General features: G+C 41.1%; 2 protein-coding genes across 6 annotated transcripts in view; both read right to left on the bottom strand.

Annotated features, from left to right (window-relative positions):
- Window positions 1-4,828, bottom strand: part of nr1h5 (nuclear receptor subfamily 1, group H, member 5) — a 28,206-nt gene extending 23,378 nt beyond the window's left edge. Inside the window, exon 1 of one of the 2 annotated variants that reach the window (XM_026153824.2) lies at window positions 4,724-4,828. In XM_026153824.2, coding sequence (XP_026009609.1) covers window positions 4,724-4,786 — 63 coding nt within the window. In that variant the 5' untranslated portion in view covers window positions 4,787-4,828. Of the gene's footprint in view, window positions 1-1,442; window positions 2,655-4,723 lie in introns of those variants that run through there. The other variant, XM_080295167.1, reaches the window with a different exon arrangement.
- A 956-nt stretch (window positions 4,829-5,784) lies between these two features.
- slc66a1 (solute carrier family 66 member 1) lies at window positions 5,785-11,927 on the bottom strand. 4 transcript variants are annotated; one of them, XM_080295169.1, is made up of 9 exons: window positions 11,633-11,927; window positions 11,313-11,366; window positions 10,367-10,581; window positions 10,105-10,234; window positions 9,187-9,274; window positions 8,837-8,991; window positions 8,655-8,747; window positions 7,822-8,007; window positions 5,785-7,079 (listed from the first exon to the last, which is right to left on the bottom strand). In XM_080295169.1, exons 3-9 carry the CDS (start codon window positions 10,555-10,557, stop codon window positions 6,993-6,995), a joined length of 930 nt encoding a protein of 309 aa, XP_080151295.1. In that variant the 5' UTR covers window positions 10,558-10,581; window positions 11,313-11,366; window positions 11,633-11,927; the 3' UTR covers window positions 5,785-6,992. The 4 variants fall into 4 exon arrangements, with proteins under 4 accessions (XP_080151295.1, XP_026009054.1, XP_026009053.1 ...); XM_026153269.2 differs by lacking the exon at window positions 11,313-11,366 and having other exon boundaries at window positions 11,633-11,926; XM_026153268.2 differs by lacking the exons at window positions 11,313-11,366; window positions 11,633-11,927 and adding an exon at window positions 10,930-11,086.
- Between the last annotated feature and the right edge of the window lie 392 nt (window positions 11,928-12,319).

Here is a 12,319-nt window from a genome sequence, read left to right as displayed (position 1 = left end):
CGTGCAGGAATCATGTTTGTGGTGGATCTCCTTAGAGATGCAATTACTTCACCAACTCGACGCCACAACGCTATTACACCGGAGACGAAAGTAATCACAACCCCGAGGTATTTGGCAACCGGGAAAATGCAACAATGCAGCAGTGATGACTTGGGTCTGCAATCACAGACATTGCTAAAAGCTGAGCCGTGTTACCCTCGTTAAGACCACACTGGACTTGTAACGTTGTGATTTCTACTTCATTAAGGACAGCCTCTTGAGATAGGCCATCTTGTTTTCAACGGGGTCCATATGGGAGTGAAAGTACAAAATATGCCAGCTAGGATATTAATATGAGCAAATAAGACACGAATCATTATTTGAACAGGGTGTAATGAGTTTAAGTTTTCACATATTTTAGATTCTAATGGCTATAACCCCTACAGATTACTATTCATTTTCCAGATATTTTCTTGAATGTGAAATATTATTTACAATTACAGTCAGCATAAGATTAGAGTATATAATATGTTTATTGATTTGAGGGTACATCCTTTGCTCATTATCACCAAAAGCTCATTTCCATCAAACTTGTAGGATCAACCAATCACGGCTTTTGAAATGATGACTCATACCTAGCAACGGGGTCAACCACACCTCCTCACTAACATAGGATTTTCCATCCATTCCTTGCTCAGAGTTCACTGAAAATGTTCTGGAATCACTTCTAAGCTAAAACTCCTGGCAAGGAATTTTTAGGTTAAGTTAGGAGCTCTCTGAGAGGATTCTCAGAATCTTTAGGGATACGGGCCCAGATTGTTAGTGAGAAGAGGTTTTATCTTAAAATGGAATACCAGGTTGGCTAAAATAGCTAGTGCCACCAAGGCAAAGACAAGTGAGCCTCAGGTATGCTTTTATCCACACCTGACTAGGTGTGGCCAATTAGCACCAGCTGAACACATTGAGATGATTAGGGGCTGCAGAGGGACGTAACACAAGGCTACAGCAGGTGGGGAAGCATGCCTTCCAACTGCTCATTTCTTCTCTGGATTTCTTGAAGCGTATGCTGCAGGTCTTCATGTATTTTCTCTTGTTGTTGCTTTTGCGCCTGCATTTCAGTGTTTTCGTGCTTCAAGTTGCTGAAGTTCAACATAATCCCCTTAATGAGCTCTGAGTTGTTTTTCGCCATTCCATTGATCCTATGCTGCATCTCTGAGCTTCGCTTTTCCACTTTTTCCTTTTCTCATTCTAGTTCGGTTGTTTTGTCCTTCAAAGTCACCGTTCCATCCATTCATGATGATGAATGGAGGGAACATGAATGTCTGCTAAAATAAAGAACACACTGTTTCTTTAAGAACAAAAAAGACAGCATAAACCGAATACTGTCAGTGTAGAGCACAGGTGTCCTGCAGGTTTTAGATGTGTCCTTGAACCAACACAGCTGATGTAAATGGCTAAATTACCTCCTCAACATGTCTTGAAGTTCTCCAGAGGCTGGTAATGAACTGATCATTGATTCAGGTGTGTTGACGCCCTCGAGGCCTGGAGTTCGACACCCCTGGTGTAGAGGATCGACATAAAGGACAACTCATGGCCATCTGCTGACATCTTCTTGAATTCAGTTGTGTACATCCACACAGAGCAGCAGGTCAGCTGATCACAGCCTGCACATTAATAAAATCTACTGAGTTCTCAATAGAAATTATTTTTGCGTTGTCATTCTTTTCCCCACGCTGAGCCATTGCAACCCATTTTAGGATTTCCCCACCTGCTCCATCCTACTTTAGCCCCTGACTGTGCACATTTTCCCGTTTAGAGGCAAACTCACTCTATGCAATGTAGGCAACAGAAAATAAAGAGATTGTTTTTCATTTTCATTTTTCTTTAGATTCAAGCTAAGTATAATCAGAATAATAAAATACTATACTAAAGTTTGTATTCCCATCTGCTGATTTTATTTTATCATTAGGTAATATAGCACAAGGTTCAGTTAGCTCTGGACAAAAATAGAAACGTCCTTCAAAGAGCTATTTTCACTTTCTTACTTTAAGTATATTTCACTGTACTTTTTTTTTTAAAATTTGAGTAGAGAAGTAGACTATTACTGGAGTATTTTTTAACAGTAGTATCTGTTCTTGTACCTAAGTACCAAATGTTTGCCATCTCTCTGACCAGAATCAACTTTTTGGGATTTCTTTACCTGGATGATTGAGCATGCATCGGGACAGCGTTTCACAGTGTTTTTCTATCTACAGTGGAACACTGCTGTGGAGGATGCTTTTACTGCATTGGCAGTGTCTTTGCAATCACCCTCATAATGAAAAATAAAGCTGTTGCCAATCAGCTTCTTTCCAGTTGATATGTACGGTGCATCAATTTTAAAATTCTTTTCTACATAAAACATGTTGCTGCTGATTTTTGGTCCAGTTCTTGTGTAACTTGGCATCTTTCATCTTTTGCTCCTTGTTTTCTGTTCTTATGAATGGCTTCTTGACAGCTGTCCTTCCACTGAGACCATTTCCGTAGAGGCTTCAGTGAACAGTGGATGGATCAACTGAAGGCCAGATGCATATCTCAGGTCCTGTATCGGATCTTTCCTGTTTCTTAAGGACACAACTTTAAGATGCTGTTCATTTGCTGTAAATATTTTATGCAGCCCTGTCACTTTTTCCTTTGTCTTCCACTTAGCCAGTTTCCAAACACTTTTGTTACTTTTCATATATTCAGCTAAAGAAATGAGAGTAAGTGATGTTTTTTTCTGCCTTTTCAAAATACTTTTTAGCCAGTTTGCAATTTGCACTAAAACAACTAAAAAGCATCTCAGTGGTGGGTTGCTGATGGATTCTGGCGTGAGAAGAAGTGAGTTACAGCTATTTCATTGTCAAAGGCAGTGTGTCGCATCTCAACATGCTAGTGTATGTCGAAATAAAAACCATGATAACAAACCATCCCTCTGACTCCCTCTGACCCCTGAAGAACGGAAGAGGAACAGGGAGCAGGCAGCGGCACTGAGAGTGACTCTAAATGATGGGGACAATATCTGAGAGCGTGTAAATGTCACCATGGATCTTCTGGAGGTGTCAGACTGTTGAACACAGGCCCCCACGGGAGTATCATAAAAAAATAAAATGAAAATAGGAAAATGGCAGGGTAAGGAGGGAAAGAGTTTTAGGTCACATTCACATCAAGTGTGGTTAGTTCAGTTGGATTCTGGAGTGAACTTTTTTGGGGGGATTTTGTGCAGCAACATGGCTCCAACCACATGAGAAGGGAGTAAACGGTTGTCTGGCATGTCTAAATAAGCACGAGCACAGCAAACTACAATTAACGCAGCGTTCCCTCCAGACCAACAACTCATTAGTCCTGAATCACTCACACAGTATAAGCCCAGAGATAAATTCAGCACATAATAAATCGTGTTCGGCACGTACTCTCCGTGCGATCGGCTCCCGTCTCTATCAGACAGCTGCTGGCTGGTAGCTGCAGCTCGATAACAGCCCGGACTGTTTACTGATCCTCGCAGGAAGCTGACACTCATACAAGAGTGGCCTCTGGATTTTGTGAGTAAAGTCCATAGCTTACGCCTCAGCATATGTAAGTGAGAGTGGCTGGGGGAGATTTAGCTATCACAAGGAGGAATGTAAATTGTCAAACATTAGTTATGTCTGCTCGGAGCATTTGTTTGAAACCGTATTCTCTACTCTGTGAAAGCTGCTGGTCCTCTAGTGTGTTCTATTTGCATTATTTTTCAATTCAGTTCACTTTTAATTTTTTATGGCGAAAATTCCCAACAGCAGTCGCCTCAAGGTGCTTTATATTGTCAAGTCAAACGACCCCATTTGAGCAAGCATTTGGTGACAGTGGGAAGGAAAAACACAAGGGTCAGGGAGGGGCAGCCATCTGCCTCAACCGGTTAGGGGTCCCCATTATAATTTTTCCTTATGTTCCACCTCTGAAATAAAAGACCACTAAAAAAGTCAAAGTTTTCTATCCATCCTCTTCTTCTCTTCGGGGGGTGATGGAGCCGATCCTAGCCACAAACAAAATTTTATTTAAAAAAAGAAAAAAAAAATAGGCCAGTATCCATAAAAGTCAAAAGATCGGGGTACAGACTGCCCGAAATGGTCCGCTTTACATTGTTGTTTTTTCCCTCCTGACTCTGTCTGACGTCAGTGAGAGTAGAAACGAGGCCCCCCTCGCCCACTGCTCAAACCTATTGCCAAACCTGCTTAAAGGGAGAGTGCAGTGAGCTGAAACGTCTTGTTTTAGACAGTGGATGAACTGAGAGGGTACACCCGGGTGCTAACTAAGGTAAATAGCTTAATAGTGAAGCATGCAAAACCATTTTAGCAGAGCCCAAGAATAAAAATGCAGCTAGAATTGCACATGATAGCTCACCTTTTCATGCAGCACTTTAAAATATAGTTGCTGGATACAGGCAATGAGCAATAATCTGTTGCAGCAACTCGTAGCCCTACACTTGGAAAAATGTTTTTCCTTTTGTTTCCAGATTTTTACAAGATCCAAAAGACAATTTAGTGCACGACAGCATCCACATTTGATCACTTATTTCATTGTTCAAGTTTCCTCTTTTACACGAACCCACAAAATCCATATTGGCTCTAATGAAACAATGAGGTATGAAATCTAGATTTGCTACATGAAAACACTGCTGTAGTTGGGAAGCTCTTTGTTAGGGTTTAGTTTGGTTACTTTTGCAGATAGTTAGAGGTTGGGGACTCACCACTGAGTTTTCCTGCTGTGCCAACTGTTTCACCGTCCTGTCACTTTGTCCAGCTTTTCCCATTTGTAATGTTGACAGCAGCCCAGCCTCTCTCTCCCTCACACACAGAGTAAACAGAACCTTTCACGTGAGATGTTTTTTCTGCACATGCTGATCAAAGATCTTTAGTGTCAAGCAGGATTCATAAGCTTTATTTTTTTCTTCGAGGAACACCAGGATAAATAAATGCATTTTTAAAAAGGGGCAACGTTTCAATTTAAACCTAATGTTTTAGTTATTGTAGTGTGACAGATGAAAAAAAACTAACTTTGCTTAATATTTCCCATAAGTGGCCTGTTTTTTGGTTGCACTCGGGACTTGAACTGGAAACAAAAAGCCACAAAGCTCCCTCCCCACTCGTCTCCCCTGCTCATACGAACTGGAATCGTCTCATTAAGAAATTCCCAGTATGTCGTGTTTATAAACAGCCTCTTGTTCGTGTCTGGTGATGGATGGATGCGCCCTATCACTGACTCTTCCTGCTAACTCCCCAACATGTTTAACAATCTCTCTGCCACTGTTTCACAATCGCACACTATTCACCCCCCAACCCCACACACACACACACACACACACACACACACTTACTGAACCCTTGATATGTTTTGTTCTGACCTTACTTCCTCTGTGGGTGGGCCCTTAGTGTTTTCAGTGGATTATATATGTTTAATAGTAAGAGAAAATGTGTGGGTACGCGTGGGTGTGCAACTCAGGGGTCAGTGTGAATCTGCTAATGAAGAAAAACAACAAAGCTGTCGAGGCCTCCCAGAAGCAGGTCAAACGCGGTCGCACTGGGGGTTCAGGTCAGCAGAGGCAAAGGCCGAAAGGTCATAATTAAAGCCAAGTGCAGACCTTGCCCTCTACTGGGTGGAAAAAAAAGAAAGAAAAAAGAAAATGTGCGTTGTCAAGAAAGTAAACTGTTAGAGACGGAGAACCCCAGAGAGTTTTTTTTTCTCCTTTCTCATCCTAAATGACTCAATAAAAAACAGAGACTTTACTCAAAGTGAAAGCAGCAGAGCAAATATGGTCTGGATGAGTTTAATCTTTTCAGTACTCTATCCCAAAGTTACATTTACCAGACCTGCAGGTACATACTTTTGTGCAAAACACTGAAGATGAAAATGTAAAACATGAAGGTACTGAAAATCTGTGCTAAGCGATGTGACTTCATCACCAGTGCAATAAAAACTGATCCAGACAAACAAATAAGCATGGCACTTGGTGCGACCACCAATTAAAACTGACCAAATACAAGTGACTCTTTTGTTCAGTTAGACATCACTACAGTCATGTGTACCCTCCCCGGAAAACACCGGATTCAAGTTACAGGAGGTATCAATTACAGAGATCAGGGCTTCATGCAGTGGTTAGCTAGCTGACAAATGGTTTGGCAACTTAAAGCACCAGAATAAAAGAGAAACCTCTCAGTGACATCATCACTCCAGGCAGCAAGTTTATAATATCACATGAGCGTTGGCATCATATTGAGAGCTCAGGGGCCATGTTCACCTAACTTCTTAGTAAACAAGTGGCTCCTGCTGACAAAAGACATCTGGGCTTGTTATAATCCTTAGATTTATCACGTTTTAAAAATTTAAAGTGACTGAAGTTCTTTCCACGGTATCGTTATGAAAGCACCGGGGCACACAAAGGCTCACAAAAGGCCATTACTAAAACAGGCGTCCCTGCTGTTGTTGGGAAGCCAATTACAGGAAGTTGAAAAATGTCCCCCCCGTTATAATAAAACTGATTAAACAGTAAAATTGTCATAATGGTAATCAAAGCAAATACAGGCTGATCACCTTTTCTGAAAGGATGTGTTATACTTTGCTACAGGTCCACCAAGCCTGCTTGATAGGAGATGGGTTTCAGTCCCTTGCTTGCTCACATGCAGCCGAGATGTTTTTACTAGAAATTTCAAGTCTGAGCTTGGAGACTTCAGTCTCAGGATGACGGGGATATTTTCATCCACGTCTGACACCCGAAACCTTTAACCGTCCCTTTAACGCTAAAAGTAAAACTCACTAAAAGTGAAGAACTTCAATTGCTGCTGTACTAATCACATACAAAACTTGATTGTAAACATTAAAGAGGCTGACAGCATAATAAATACATCTATAACACCAAGTCTCCAGTTCAGATCCTGATGGCGTCAGAAAGATGATTGTAAAGATCCGACTGACAGCGAGCATTCGGTCGATCACCACCGATGAGCTCTGGCTGTTCTGGTTTAGCTCCTGATAAGAGGTGCTGTCTCATCGTGGTTGACTTCCACCCGTGGCCGAGCGTTACGGTACATCAGGAACTGGACAGAGATCTGGATCACAGCGTTAAAGAACATAAAAATGTTTCGGTTTTGTTTGTTTTTAAATACAAAAGCAGACAGTACCAGAGGATTTCACTCAGAAGAGTACAGACTCCAGCTGCTTCCTTAATTACTCATTTCAGTGAATATTTGACCGCAAAGTAATGAAAGACAAACACCATAATTCATAGTACAAAAAATACAGTCTACTATTCAGCAAACACTGACTCCAAACTGGGCTGAAGCGATCAACCAGCGTTCACAGAAACACGTCCACTATACCTTCCCATGTCCCAGTGCCGATTATGGGCTAGCTTTAAATAAGCTGCATAAGACAGTGACAGCAGAGATGTACCCCAAGATAAATATTTACACGCACTACCCACAATTAGGGAACCACACTGATCTGATGTTTGCTAAATGTAAGTCATCATCAGGCTGCTCCCTTCTGCACTGTCACTGTTAACTAAAAACAAAACAGCTTGTGGCTTCATTTCAACGCAGTGCAAAGAAAGAAGTAGCCTACAGGCTTCACTGAGGCAGCTTTAACTGACTTGTTTCTTTCCTAACCATGAACCCGTTTCCCTGCAACTATTAATATGCCATATTGTGTTCAATACACAATCAACTAATCCCCACTAAAGAGCTCTGCTGCCCTTCCAGTCAGAATTTCATAAATATGTGCCACATACATGCAGCAGAGGCATGAGGCCCAGCCTCCCCGTACATGTTTTCGCTTCTCTTAAAAGGATACAATAAGGTCTAAACTGAGGGTGCCGAGGCTGCCGATGAGCCAGGGCACGTGGTGGATCATGTAGCTGCTCTCACCCTGGCCCAGGTCAGGGTTCTTCAAAAGGACGCTTAGACCATATGTAGTGTTTCCCAGGATGACCAGCGCGAACAGGAAGTAAGAAACTCCCTGTGTCGACTTCCTCTTGAACTGCAGGGGAAAACGAGACAGCAGAAAAAGGAAGTGAGGAAAATGTTGTGTTAATTTATTCACTTTTATTTACAAAGGAATGGATGACATTTCAACAGCCAATAAGTACACGGTTAGATGGATAAAGTCGAAACACTTATAGATTTTCTTTTTAGTTTTTGAGCTATCTACCAAAACATGCAAGTTACAGTCTCAGTTTAAGTGGGTGAGCAAGACTATGTGGGTTTACCAACTAAAATGCAACTGAATCAGGCTGACATCAGGTAAGAGACGAAGCAGTAGTAGTATAGCGCTTTTTAGTTTCGTTTTTAGCAAGGGAAACGGGCCGTTTCACTTGCATTTTCTCTTGTTCAGGTACAGCAAATTTCTTCTTTCACTTTAGTAAACATTTGCGAGCATGCTTTAGCTTACATATTGAACTTAACTGGATAATATTCTTTATTTAAAAGATAATTTAAAACTTGGAGCAGTACGTGGTCATGGAAATACTACTCTTGCTTGCCACTAGGACTTAAATAACCTTGAGACAAATTAAAGTAATTTTTCCCTCTTTATAACATTGGATTACTGACTACTGCCTACACTTTGCAGGATGTCGGGCAGAATCCTTTACACATTTATACCAGACCGTACTTTGTCATACTCACATTAGTGTATATCTGTGGACCTCTGGAACAGAGGTAGAGGACTGATGACACTGACCCAATGCAGAAACCAATAATCTCTTTAGTGGTAAAAGGCTGAAGAAACAGAGGGGGAGATGCTACTTTACACACACATACAAAAAAAAGTTTTCTTCAAATCAGTTTAGCAAATAAACAGGACTCACTGTGATAGAGCTAGTGCTAGAGGTTGAGAGCAAGGAGCGACTTCTGAACCCAGAAGAAATGATTTCCTTGTGGGGGCCTACATCTGGGAGTTGGGTGAGGCTTGTGGCAAAGCATAAGAAGCAGGATACGCCAACCACGAGCAAACGTGTCCTGCCTGGTGAAAGGACAACATATAAGTTACTCAATCAATTGACCAGACGACACCTCATCAGATAAATACAGGGTACACAGATTAACCTCTCGTCACGTCGATAGCACACAGGTCTAAAGAGGCTACAACATTCTAGGAGAGGTATTGGTTCTTCTATTGAAAACTGCTGGCAAACCACCCCCCCCAAAAAAAGCTCACCTTGAGAAGCTTTGTTCTTCAGCTTGTAGTACGTGTACATACTCAGCATGATCAAGTCAGCTGCAACGTAATAAATAGCTGTGTATTGCTGAATGAAAAGAAGAGAGACAAACAAAACGACACAGATCAATGGAAAAAAACGACTTTCTTAACACAGATTTAGCTGTTGTCATGGAATTTGCTTTAAAAAAAACAAAACAACAACAACCAAAAAGCAGTCTACAAATGCTGTATGGATCAGTATTTCTATGCAGCCCATTGCGAAACTAAAACAACATGACACAAATTTTACTGATCAAGAAATAGTTAGCTGACATAAACTTGAAAAGATAAGATAACCTTTATTAGTCCCACACGTGGGAAATTTGTTTTGTCACAGCAGGAAGTGGACAGTGCAAACGTTATGAAGCAAAAATTAGAATACTATAAGAATAAAATACTGTACACAGCTGTACAGAATAGAATAAAATACTATATACAGTAGAATAAACAGAATAAAATATACAATAGGATAAAAATAGAATACAAATGCTTAATACAACTGAGTAAAAGTACAACTTTGTCAGATAAAGAGTATCGCACTTAGTGTTATTGCACATGTGTGGATGTGTGTGTTTGATCAGTTTGAGTCTTTGTTGTGGAGTCTGACAGCAGTGGGGAGGAAAGAACTGCGAAATCTCTCCATCAATGACACAAAAATGACACATTTTCGACATTACACTGCAAACCACACAAAGTTGTTTTTTTTTTTTGTTTGTTTTTTTTTTTGGGGTGGGGGGGTGGGGGGGGGGATTAAATAAAAGAAAAAACCAGTGACACATAATTTCTGATGTTTTACAAACACCACTGAGCATCCACCACTGCTTTTGATATTTTCTACATTAAACTCCACTTAAGGATCACATCCCTACAACTTACCTGAAGCGGAAGCTGATCTGCCAAAAATGACCCAATCAGATTACAAGAGTCACCTCCCAACCACAACAGCAAAAACCAAATGGAGAGCGCTTGATCCATATTCCCACTTTTCCACGAGTTGTAATACTGCCTGTAATCAGAGGCAGTATTACAATCAGCATTACTGATCTGACTATTCAGAGAGAGATGAGATGGAAATATACAGGTCACTTAGTTCAGTTAAGGTTTGCTCAGAGTCACAGACACCAACATAAAAACTTACGGAAATGAAGACACCAGGAAGCAGAGGATGGACAGGAGGCCCAGGTAGACGCTGGCCATATCTCTGGCATCTTGGGCACATTCCCCAAGGCCCTCCCAAACCCATTTGGACCCATTAGGACACAGAGAAGTGAAGTTTTCTGAAGTAGTCCATCCAAGGGTGGCGCGTGTGAGGACTCCGTCTGTGGACATTGTTCTTCAAGCTGACCGACGCCTCTGTAAAAACAACACCTTCAGCTTATGAAACCAGATCTTCACTACACAGTCACTATGATAGCACAAGCGCGGAGGACACTACCGACAACATCACATAAGGACCTCAAACTACATGCCGTTCGAAACAAAAATGAAAACAGCCGCTTCACTTCCACATTCAGCTAGCATCGCCCTAAAACTATTTTCAGACGTAATACAAAAACAGATAACAAGAAACGGTCTGTTAGCTTAAGCTGCTAAGCGGCAGCTACCTGATAACCGTTTACTGGATCACGTGCGCGGCTTTTACGTGGATAACATCACCAAACGACCCCACTCATAGTAAACAAAGTGCTAAATTTATCTTGCCTGGGAGGTGTCGGCGGAGTCCTCAGAAGAACAAGTCAGAAATGGCAGGTAAAAACGAAGCAAGCGAGAAACAAACAGGTTCAGTGTGAGCTGATTGGTGGAGCGTCAGAGCCGTGAGTCACGAGTCACGTGATTACATACTCGTCATATGACCTGCGGTGCAAATTAAATGAGCTGGTCCTTTAAAAAACAAATTCAGTTTGACCCAGACGCGTTAACGCATTGATTTTAAACCAATATAATTTATCTGTATTTTGGTTATTTATAATGTCGACAAATTATTATATAATAAATACTTTTCTGATTCACACAATTTAGTTGTGAAAAGTGTATTTAGACGAAGGGACATGCTTACAGTACGTTTTCCCGTTATTGTCACATACCTGCAGAAGTGAGGCTCACACATTTCACATACTCCCATCACATATTGCCAAGTCCTGTTAAAGTGGTTCATTTGCTTACATTAGTTATTCTAGCCTTTGTAGTAGACCACGTCACCAATATTTACTGTATTTGAGTAAGCAGCATACACACGATAATTACATCAATACAAGTTAATCCTGCTGTATGTTAGAAAATAAAATAAAAGGAACTTTAAACTTCGACAGGACAACTAAGGCAATTTTATTAGAGGTGGCAAAATAACCTAATATTATAATAAAAATATTTCTGATCATTTGCATATTCCGCAACTAAATCCTACCTGAAAAGCACGATGAACTCCAACGTCAGATGTTGAACGGGAAAGCAGAGAGAGGACTCATTTCCTATTTTTTTTTTTTTTAAACACTCCACGATAGCGTCAGCTGACTGTCAGATTGGCGACTCAGCATCTAAAGTCTCTGTTGTCAGCTCGCGTGGCTTTTATTAACAGGCTTCCTAAGTTTCCGATGTCACGTGGTCCTCGGAGACCAGTTTAAGCCATGAGGAGACGCTCAAGTTTTATGTGTCAGAGTCATTACAACACGCAGAAACGCTGAGGTCGGTGTAGGACTTCCTCTAAAGGAACACTGCATCAACTCAAAAGAATCTAAGAGGAAATTATTCCTTTTTACTGACTGAAGTCTGTTTAATGCCTTTCAGATACTTTAATGTAGACCTGGAATGATGAAGGTTTTAGGTTAATAGAATAGTTACTCACTCCTTTAGTTAATGAGCCTGCAGCTTTAGTAAGCCTGATGATGTGCCAGAGTAAATTATTGACTGCTGATGTTACAAATGTATCAGATATTGTCTGTATAGTCGCTATTGTTGCCGGTAAACGTCAGGCTTTTTGTGCTTTCCTTGTGACAGGTGTGTAACTGGACTGGAGGCTTTCTATAAAGAAATGTAGCTGTGACTGCTGTGAGCGGCACCATTCTGGACAAAGGAATATCCTGAAATCCAACCC

This window comes from Astatotilapia calliptera, chromosome 20, assembly GCF_964374335.1.
Source record: "Astatotilapia calliptera chromosome 20, fAstCal68.1, whole genome shotgun sequence".
Taxonomy (NCBI): domain Eukaryota; kingdom Metazoa; phylum Chordata; class Actinopteri; order Cichliformes; family Cichlidae; genus Astatotilapia; species Astatotilapia calliptera.
Note: the sequence above shows the minus strand (reverse complement) of the source record. Positions and strands in the feature narration are given on the sequence as shown.

Bases quoted from the DNA above. Each gene is read 5' to 3' on its own strand.
- slc66a1 (XM_080295169.1), bottom strand. From the start codon at position 10,557: ATGTCCACAGACGGAGTCCTCACACGCGCCACCCTTGGATGGACTACT. The intron at 10,235-10,366 runs GTAAGTTTTTAT...CTCTGATTACAG, and splicing joins TTCCTGGTGTCTTCATTTCC to GCAGTATTACAACTCGTGGA. The intron at 8,992-9,186 runs GTGAGCTTTTTT...TCCTTTCACCAG, and splicing joins GAAGAACAAAGCTTCTCAAG to GCAGGACACGTTTGCTCGTG.